Source organism: Peromyscus californicus, unplaced genomic scaffold (genome assembly GCF_007827085.1).
Source record: "Peromyscus californicus insignis strain IS unplaced genomic scaffold, ASM782708v3 Scaffold_4__1_contigs__length_199733344, whole genome shotgun sequence".
NCBI classification, from domain to species: Eukaryota; Metazoa; Chordata; class Mammalia; order Rodentia; family Cricetidae; genus Peromyscus; species Peromyscus californicus.
In genome coordinates this window covers 50375382-50386228 of record NW_026294562.1, presented here as the reverse complement: position 1 = coordinate 50386228, position 10847 = coordinate 50375382, and the positions used below count along the sequence as shown (strand labels likewise).

At 40.6% G+C, this 10847-nt stretch overlaps 1 protein-coding gene across 3 annotated transcripts; it reads right to left on the bottom strand.

The window, feature by feature from the left end:
* Positions 1–915: 915 nt before the first annotated feature.
* On the bottom strand, positions 916–8498 carry Ms4a2 (membrane spanning 4-domains A2). Of its 3 annotated transcripts, none has more exons than XM_052714411.1 (7): positions 8437–8498; positions 7510–7633; positions 6864–6998; positions 3391–3447; positions 2622–2777; positions 2186–2284; positions 916–1332 (listed from the first exon to the last, which is right to left on the bottom strand). In XM_052714411.1, exons 1-7 carry the CDS (start codon positions 8496–8498, stop codon positions 1234–1236), a joined length of 732 nt encoding a protein of 243 aa, XP_052570371.1. In that variant the 3' UTR covers positions 916–1233. The 3 variants fall into 3 exon arrangements, with proteins under 3 accessions (XP_052570371.1, XP_052570372.1, XP_052570373.1); XM_052714412.1 differs by having other exon boundaries at positions 2622–2666; XM_052714413.1 differs by lacking the exon at positions 2186–2284 and having other exon boundaries at positions 2622–2666; positions 6984–6998.
* Positions 8499–10847: the final 2349 nt, after the last annotated feature.

The window sequence follows — 10847 nt, the reverse complement described above, 5'->3', positions numbered from 1 at the left end:
TATTTTCCCCTTCTAAGTATAGGCATGTGGAGAATAGCTTGCCTTAATTCTATCTCAAAATAATTCTCCTAGCATCCTGATCTTCTTCATTTAATAATCACATCTCATAACCATCTCATAATAAAAGTCTAAAACTAAGCTTCTATATTTAGTTTGTCTCTGCTACTCTTCACTATTCAGATTCCTATATCACTGCTTCCCTCGCCCACAATGTTATCAATATTCAGTTTTATTAAAAACTCAAACACTCAATATATCAGTCAAACTGTTGTCTGTCTAACTATCTTTTAAAGTGTTAACAGCTTGAACCAATTTCCTCTTTGGTCCTTTGATGTAGGATCCTGTGTAGCCCAGGTTGGCTTCTAACTCTCTATGTAATGGAGGTTGGCCTTGTGCTGACATTCTAGGCACACATGCCCAGATCTACCAAATGTGGGGTAAATATTTATCTACATGTGTTATACATGATCATTTCTTGTTTTTCTATTGAATTCCTTTCAACTCAAGTCTTAATCAATTTATTCTTCATTCATCACATCTACCTGAATGATAAAACACTCAGAGTGTCCTTGATTTTGCCTATCCATCTCACTAGACTGAATGACTTAGAGGTATTCCCTATTACTCACTACTCACCAATTGGTAAACATCACTGAACAATGACTATGTTAGTGAATATACTGATGAATCAGAAGATATACATATTTTTATAAAATGTTGTACCTTTGAAAAAGCCATTATCACTAGGGTGCAAAATATTTCCATATAGAAAATTATATATCATGTCAAAAATACATATCTAGATAGGGGTGAATATGGATAGATGTATATCATGCCCAACTATAGTTGTTTAGAATTCTAAAAAGAATGAAGAGCAAACATTACCTGATTATCTAAGTTTAGTTAAATTCTCAGCCTATTTCCTCCTTGTTTTCCTTTTGTTCATGGTTGTGGACATACAATAAGAGCTAACTTATTCCTTGATGACTATCCAGAACGAATGTTTGTGAGACTATGACACAAAAGAAGGAAATTGGAGTGGATGATATCCTGAAAAGGGGGATGTTTAGAAGATCAGAAACAGCGTAACTAAAACGTTGGCTTCAGAGAACAGTCTAATTGTAAAACCGGCAGAATGTGGAGCAAACCAATTTTGCCATAATTTTGTAAAGGCATTTAAAGGCTGGCTTTCAGGAGTCTACCATGAAGCAGATTGTTCTGGTCCCCTGGTGCTTATGAACCAATAGGAGAAGGTGTTTCCCCTTTGTCTTCCAACTCACTGTAAATTGGTGAATAAACATTTAGTTCTTCATAAAGACGATCGTCTGTGACCTAATAAAGAGAAAAACGATCCCATATCAATTACCCAGAATTTCCCATTGCTAGAAGGTTTATCAAACAGGAATCTCTTCTTTTGTCTTTTTTAATTTCACCCTAACTCTCATGACACTCAAATTATTCCCTTAATGTCTAGAAATCAAATCAGATGGGCTGGCCAATGGGGGCTAAAAGAAACCATGTCAGTGACAAGTTACTAAGGCTACTCTGTTTCTGAAATGGTTTATCTTCTGACTCGGGACTGTGGTTATAAGAAGTGTAGAAACTGGAGTGTGTCTAAAGTGGACATGGAGGGTGAGCGATAGGTTCCATTTGTCAGATTTGAGTTAGTACAGTGGCTGAGAACTGGAAATCCCCATCGAGGGTATAATGAACGTGTGTAGCAGGTGAAAACATAGTTGTCACCATGAGTCAGGGGAGAAAAAAAACTTGAGGCTTATTTAGAGCAATAGAGAGAGGAAGAAAAATGCATTTTGGGGGGAGAAAAGGAGAGGGCAGAAACAAATGAACAAGCTCTTCGGGAACAAAAAAGAAAAGTAAAACCCTAACAGCTGCATGTTTCTATCACACACTGCCATTAACTCACTTCTCACACGCGGCCCCTTCAAAGCACCCATAATTTCTAAAATTATAAAGATTCCATTTGTCTAACCCTCAGGGGACTGTGCTGTGACCACATGCCATTTCAGTGTGAAAAATAAGTTTTCCAATATGAGATATGAAAGCCAGTTCTTGAGAAGTACTTTTTCAGAGGGGGGGACAAAGAATAATTGTGGAAAATTAAGACCGTGTTTTAAAAGAACAAAGCACCAACTCTTTACCATGCTCTTCAGGACTTCCTACTGACCTTATTATTTTTGAGTTCTTCTCCAAGCCTATGGGTAGTGAACAGCACAGCACTGCAAAAGGCCAAGATGGTGAGGAACAGCATCATCAGCACCATTTCCTGCCAAACAACAGCAGGCAAAGTCACAGACAGATGTACGCCCCCCACCCCACCCGCCCAATCCTTTCCCTTACAGAAGCTCCCTCTTTCATCCTCTCTCAGGAGCACACTTTATAAACTGACATGCACATAGGAAGCCAGGGGTGGCTATTTGGAGATGATAACTCTAAGCTTAAGGAATGTGGCCAGGAGTGAGAGTAAGGCCATGAACCCCTCAAAGTTCATAACTCTTTGAGATGGAAACTCCAAATGGGAGGATATTGTCTCTGGAAAAGAAATGGGGCTTCACACTTAGGCCGAGACCCAGAGAGTCAGTGTTTTCTCAGGAGATACATACTGTGACAAAAGACGCCACGAAGCAGCCATCGTCCTCGCTTAGGTCCTTACAGTAGTTCATATAAGCGGAACTGTGGCTCAGATTGAGGATCAGTATAACAATCCCTATTCCTGCAGTGATACTGCTGACAACGTTGGCTCCCAGGCTTCCTCTCACCTGCTGGCAAAAGAACATTCAGCCGTGTAGTTCCGTGTGGCAGCAGCCAATCAACTGATCTGTCTTTCAGAGCTGGTCCTGTACAGTAACTCAAAGCTGTCTAAAACTCCAGTTAAATAGGTAACTCTTGCAAATGTACTCATCATCTAGTAAGCATCCATTTCCCTCTGGGATGCCTTCAAGAATAGCACAAGGGCTGGGGATGTAGCTCAGCAGTGGACCACAGGGGTAAGCCTTGCAGAAGGTCAGAGGCTCAATGCTCAGCATTTAAAAAAAAAAAAGGACACATACATGCATAGTCTATCCTCAGGTCATCTCTGTTGGAAACTAATTGCACAGCCATAAGACTCTATTTAAATACGTACAAGGACAATACCTGCATGGGTCCCTTTTAAATGGTGTCAAAATAATCAAATTTCACTGCTTATTAAGTGACACAATTTATGTTTCTAATGATTTTATCCAACTTTTGCTGTAAAAAGCCTTCCATCACAAAGGAATTGAGGTGAACCACATATCCGCACTCTCTGTAATACAGCTGATACTGGGGGGTCTCCCTTAACACCCCTGAAATTCCACTTGGAAGAATGAATAAAAACACAATGCGACTCACCAGATACAGTGTGCTTTTCCTTTCAGACATAATTGACAAAAATCCGGACAAAACAAACTGTCCAAAAAGAAACAGGAGAGAAAGGAAAGTGAGTCTCTGCTCTCTGGGATGTTCCTTCCTCTACCCTTGAAATACAAAACAAGCTTTAGGTGCTCCATAAGGCTATCTAATAAAACCTCTCATGAGACCAGTATTCATTATTATTTCCCATAAAGTGCTTCAAAAAGGGCCTGATCCAGTTGGGGGCCCCTCAGCCATTGGTTCATAGTTCATGTGTTTCCATTCATTTGGCTATTTGTCCCTGTGCTTTATCCAACCTTGGTCTCAACAATTCTTGCTCATATAAACCCTCCTCTTTCTAGGTAATTGGACTCCCGGAGCTCCACCCGGGGCCTAGCCATAGATCTCTGCATCCAGTTCCCTCAATCATTGGATGGGGTTTCTAGCGACAATTAGGGTGTTTGGCCATCCCATCACCAGAGTAGGTCAGTTCGGGCTGTCTCTCGACCATTGCCAGCAGTCTATTGTGGGAGTATCTTTGTGGATTTCTGTGGGCCTCTCTAGCTGAGGGGCCCCCAACTGGATCAGGCCCTCTGAATTGGTGAGATAGTCGATTGGCTTGATCTGTTTGGGAGGCATCCAGGCAGTGGGACCGGGTCCTGTGCTCATTGCATGAGTTGGCTGTTTGAAACCTGGGGCTTATACAGGGTGGTTTGGCTCGGCCTGGGAGGAGGGGACTGGACCTGCCTGGACTGAGTCTACCAGGTTTATCTCAGTCCTCGGAGGAGGCTTTTCCCTGGAGGAGGTGGGAATGGGGGGGTTGGTTGGGGGGAACGGGAGGGGGGCGGGAGGGGTGAGAACAAGGGAATCCGTGGCTGATATGTAGAACTGAATTGTACTGTAAAATAAAATTAAATTAAATTAAAAAAAACTCTTTCACACCTCATAAAAATATGTTGTACAACTTTGCATAAGATTATGTATTTAAAACAAAGTTACAAAAATATACTCAAAAATAAAGAGAAAGTATAAAATAAAAACAAATAGAACATAAAAAAAGTGCTTCAAAAAGTCAATTGCTTATACAAACCATCTGAAAGTCCTGATAAAATGCAGGTTCTGAACTGAGTATGGTGGCACATGCCTGTGATCCAAGTACTTAAGAAGCTGAAGAAGGAAGGTTGTAAGTCTGAGGAAAGCCTGAGCTGCACTGTGAGAAACAGAAAAGGGAGCATTCAGGCTTAGTCATTATGTCTTAATGGGACCTGCGGCTCTTCACTTTTTTTACATGGCTCCCCTGTGAGGTGGACTTTGCTACTTCCTGGGTAGGCAGCAAGGGTTAGTGGCATCTGGTGGGCAAGAGCAATAGCAGTCTCATTGATTGTAATGCTTTGTTCGCACGACCTGTCTTACGCGGTCGGCTCCTCCAGGTCAGAAACCTGTATCCATGCTGTGCATACCTATGGAGGCTGCTCAGTAGCACATGGTCGTATAGTTAACTATGAAAATGTAAATGTGGGAATATTTAGTAAAAGTAAAAGGTGAGACCTCAAATTCAGAACACCATCTAAGAAGCTGACATGTGTGTGTCCGGGGAGCACTTAAAAAGCTAAATATCTGAGCCTATGAGATGGTCCGGCAAGTAGAAGTACTTGTAATGCAACACAGACTCGATGGCCTGAGTTCAATTCCTGGATCCCACAAGGTAGCAAGAGAGAAATGGCATTCCAGAATTGTTTTCTGACCTCCACATGAGCACCATGGCACACACACGTGCACACACACACACACACACACACACACACACACACACACACACACACGGGGGGGGGGGGGGAAAGAGGGGGGGAGAGAGAGAGAGAGGAAATAATTTTAAAGCTAAATGTTTGGAAATAAAGTAGAAAGAAAGTTCAAGGAAAATATGGTAGATGGTCAAGAAGATTCTTGAGCAAGTGACCAAGAGATCTGAGAACTACATACTTAGCAGTATATCAAACCAATGTGATGTTTTTCTTAGATTTAAATATATCTTTATAACTGAATTATCAATAAAAGTAATACACAATAATGAGCTGGGCGGTGGTGGCGCAAGCCTTTAATCCCAGCACTCGGGAGGCAGAGGCAGGAGGATCTCTGTGAGTTCGAGGCCAGCCTGGTCTAAAAAGTGAGTTCCAGGAAAGGCACAAAACTACACAGAGAAACCCTGTCTCGAAAGAAAAAAAAAGTAATACACAATAATGATATGGAATGATGGAATATAGGCACAAGAGACCTTGCAGCATGCAATTTTATTTCTACAATGCTCTAAACATTGAAAACTAACTTTCAGTCTTAGTGATCTGGATGAGAAGTCAGGGAGCATCGAGACAGGACGAGTTGTAAGGAAGTGAATGTAACTTTCAAAATCATAGACAGACTCCTTGTACTGAGGGTGACATATATGCTAACATTTTATGTGTGTGTGAGAGTCAAATTTTATCAAATTCTACACCTTGTATACACAGAGCTCTTCTATACACAGAATGTGCTCTCATTCAACCACCTAGTTTCTAGATAGTAGGATGTTTAAAAAGGAATCTAGCACATTAGTGGCCAAAAGCATGCCAAGGGCCCAACAGATGTCCATCCAGTATTGCTACCTTGTTCTCACCTGAGCAATATTCCCCCCTCTTTTCTTAAAGACAACCTTTTATGCTATTGTGGGGTTTTTTTTAGATTTTTAAAAAATTTATCTGCAAGTGTGTACGTATGTCTGTGTATGACATATTGGCCCAAGAATAACCAGAGGAAGGTTCTTATCCCCTTGAGCTGGAGTTACAGGCAGTCGTGAGCACCTGACATGGTACTGGAAACTGAACTTGGGTCCTGTGGAAGAGCAGCAAGCACCTTAACTACTAAGTCTTCTCTCCAGCTTAACTTAGTTTTTATTAATGGATAAAATACATGTACTTAGTATGTAATTTTATTAATAGTATTAATGGCATTTTCTTAGAATACAAGTGTTAGGTAAATCGTTTAATATCTTTTTTTTTTTTTTGGTTTTTCGAGACAGGGTTTCTCTGTGTAGCTTTGCACCTTTCCTGGGACTCACTTGGCAGCCCAGGCTGACCTCGAACTCACAGAGATCTGCCTGGCTCTGCCTCCCGAGTGCTGGGATTAAAGGCGTGCACCACCACCGCCCAGCTTTTAATATCTTAAATATTAATGTATTATTTTTACAATTTCATAAAGTCTCAAGTTTTTCAGTCAATAAGTATGTTAGTGGTTTAAACCACATCTAAGGGTGATAAGAATCTTTTGCTCTTGTTAATGAGTTATATGTGGAGAGAGCTTTGGAAACTGAATTTATAGATGCTATATGCATATAAGTGAAAAATTGTAGATTTTATCAAAATGCTAGAGATATATTGATTTGATGAAGAGAAAATCTCTGATCAGCATTATTTCAGAAACAATTACAGATGTGTTCTCACCAGCACTGCTCCCCAGAATGGATAGCCCGCTCTATACGATAAAAGTACTTCTTCATCAAAGTCTGAAATATGGAGTGCAGAGTAGACAATTGTTCCAAAACAAAGGCATATCAAGCCAACCAGAATTTGTGTTGCCTGTGGAAAACATGAACTTTATAAAGTTAGGATATATTTTCTCAAGGGTATACCAATTTCTCTGTAAGACTGAACATGAGAAATCTCTTTAGTGTCTCACGCCTTCCTGAGATTGAACCAAATGTGAGATTCTCTACTGTCTTCTTTTCAGTATAAAGAATGGAACTATGACTAGTAGGCTCTAATGTACACATAGTTAATACGTGTCACATCTTTATTTCCATCATTTTGGTGGATGTGAGTAATTATTTTTCTATCTAAGTAACAACAGACATTATGTATCTATCCTTCATTCCTGTTCTCTATCCATGTCCCAGTCACTTAAAGTCTTCTTGAGAAAATGCTTATCTCTTCCCAGAATGCGCAAAGAGTTCCATCAGTTCCTCACCTATCAAAAATGTTACAGGACCTATCCTCCTCATCAGCCCACTAGAGGAAATTTTAATATATCCAAATAATTTTTTCTAGAGCCAGCCTGAATTCAAGTTGATAATGGAGGCTAGGCACTTACCCCCAGGAACTCCAAATCTCTCTTCAAAACTGTCTGCCATGTCTGCTGTGGTGGGGGTGTCGCTGGCTTCTCTGGCAGAGCTTTAGCAGGAGGAGATGCTTCCAAGAGCTCAATGTCAGGCGCACTGAAATTTACAAAATTCAATCATATGAAAATTCTCTAACTCTCTATGTTAAGTTGTTAACTGTCAGAAACTGGAGTGTTACTTGTTAATTGTGTTTCAGAAGCATCCAGCAGTTGAACTCTTTAGTGTAGTGCCTGAGAAGAAGACTCGGAGAGTCAAAGCAATCAACCATGGACATTTAAATATTATCTAAGTGTTTATATAGAACAGAATAGAACAAAAACCATGCCTCATACTCTTGTTCATCTCAAGTTGCCATAAGTTCCTTCTACCAATCTCTGTCTATAATTAAAACAAAAACAATCAAATATGCTTGTCTGTCAGCTTCAAAGTCATTTTAGCATAGAAATGCATCTGCGTGTGTTTCGTCAAATGCACACAACTTCACACACAGAGGGATTAGTTCAATCTCCATTCCTATTTTAATCTTGGGTGCAGGATTCCATGCCCTAAATTTAACAAAAGCCAACCTGAAATGCGGTCATCTTAGAAAGCCTCTGACCCCTATAACACACATCAGATATAGAGGTAACAGATCTGTATGTTCAACACCCCCATCTCATATCCCAAACCACAAGTCTCTAGTGTTAGAAAATATAGTATCCCCAGTTTTCAAGCCAAGTAAAAACCTTGCTGCCAACTTCTGAGAGAAAAAGACACTAAGAATGTGTAATCAGCACAGTTAAGTGACTTAACTTGAGTCTGTGAACCAATCTATGAATTGGCATCTGCCTGCCCAGCACTGTGAATTTCTCTGTCTTGGATAAATAACTTCAATGGAAAAAGCAATAGTCCTTGCTTACCTGGGGGATTCTTGTGGGTTTGGGAGAGCAAGATCTGCTCTGCTCTTATTTTCTGTGTCCATTTTTTCATGAATTGAGCTACCCAGGAATGAAGGATACTGTTGTGCAGAGATGTGGTGTGCTCTGGGTGGACAGTTAAGATGGGCTGACTCTGAATACCAATGACTATCTTCATGCAGATAAGTCTCCCAGCTGATTGATATCAGTGGTTCTTTTCTCTTGCTATAATGGAAAGTAATAAGACTGACACGTTTACTGAATAGAGAGCAGGATGAACGGAGAAACTTGAGCATTTTAGAGCATAATTCTGCCTAAGAAGTGGGATTAATGGAACCTAATAGTGAAGCGTCTAGGCTCTGAGAGGATAAAAGAGAGAAGTAAAAATAGATGTGCTCTTTAGAAACTTCATCTGCTATGTCACGAGTTCTTCAATTTGTTTTCATGTGTGGCCTCAAAGCTGAAATGTGTGTATTAGCACTAGTCTCAATTTCAAAATGTATCTGGACTTCGCATCCTCTCTTCCCCTTCCCCTCCCACTCCTCTTCCCTCTCTCCTCCTCACCTCCTTCTCATTCTCTCTTCCTATCTCCCAGATAGTATTTTCTATCTGCAGCAAATGATCTTGAAAACAGGACCCCCATGCCACTGAAACTAACCAATGTACTATTTGAATCAAGAAATATGCCTTTCATTGCTCTCCCATTCCGTCCCTCCCCCAGCTTGATCATCCCATTCCCTCATGTTCCTTGATAGAGGGAGAGATTATGGGGTAAGGGAGAAACCTGGTGCTAGGGAAATTCCCAGGAATCCACAAGGATGACCCCAGATTAGACTCCTAGGTATAGTGGAGAGAGTGCTTGAATTGGCCTATCCTGGTAATCAGATTGGTGAATACCCTAACTGTCATAGAGCCTTCATCCAGTAACTGATGAAGCAGATGCAGAGATCCACAAACAAGCACCAGGCCAAGCTCCAGGAGTCCAGTCAAAGAGAGGGAAGAGGGATTATGTGAGCAAGGGGTGGGAGTCAAGATCATGATGGGGAAATCTACAGAGACAACTGAACCAATCTCAAAGGAACTCACAAACTTTAGACTGACAGCTGTGGAACCTGCACGGGACTGGACAAGACCCCTGGCATACGGGAGACAGTTGTGTAGCTGTGTCTGTTTGAGGGGCCCCTGGCAGTTGATATGTAAAATGAATAAAAAAAAATTTAATTAAAAAAAGAAATATGCCTTATCTGAATGTTTCCATGGCAACTGCTGCAATCTTTATAATGGTAAAAACAAGACAAGGAAAATATGGAGGGATGTGAATTCATAAACAGAAATGTTATGAGCAAATCTGAATGGTAGGAACTGAGCAATATGTCTGCCCAGACAAAGTGTTCACTCAACTATATTACAACTAACTACCCCAGAACACAACAAACAAAGGGAATTCACAGGTCTGCCTTGCTTATATTTCAGTTTAACTCTGTGAATGTTCTTTTATTACTGCAAGATACTCTGCATGATACCCTAATTGCCTGAGTTATTTTCCTGAGATATAAAATATCTCAAGAGAAATTAAGATACGTATATTAATAGAGGATTCTGATGTACATATTGCCAAATCTTTCCTAACAAAATTTCATTGCCCCAGCTCTACTTTCTTTCCTCTGTATCTTTGGGAATCAGTGAATCTGACAACACTATTTGAATTAAGGAATAAGCCCCATCTTCTTATTCGTTCATACAGAAAGGGCTTAATGCTATTGTCTGCTCATAGCATGGAGTAGGCACTATTGAGGACCATGATCCCAGACTTCATACAGAAAGGACTTAATGCTATTGACTGCTCATAGCATGGAGCAGGCACTGTTGAGGACCATGATCCCAGACTTATCTATGCCACAGTATTGGAGATGAGAACAAAGAAAACTGATTATCCAGGAGATCAGAGGTCAGAAACTGCTAAAACGTGAAAGAGGTTGCAACAGTACTGCCTGATGGAGCATGTGTAGAGTTCAGAGAAGGAACTGCCAGGGAAGGTGATGTTTGAACCTATCCTTAAAATGAATGGCTTAGAAATCTCATTCCCTACCCAACCTTTGCAAAACCATACATGTCTGCAGGGTGATGCCCTGAAGCAATGTAGTGGTCCTTTACAGTGTCTCCTAGTAATATTTAAATGTTTATATTAAAAAAATCAGAATCCTATTTAAGATTTGGACAGTTAAGAGACTGAGGGTGCCCTTCCATGTTTGGACATAATGCTGTTCTGTGAGAATGGTCAACAGCAATTCATGAAATGCAAATACATTACTGAAAGTGGCTTATGACCTCCCAATTATTTTATGCCCCAGTGTTTATCAACAGCTTCACCCTTCCTGAGATACTAAGCACATCCTGTACTCACAGCCCACTTC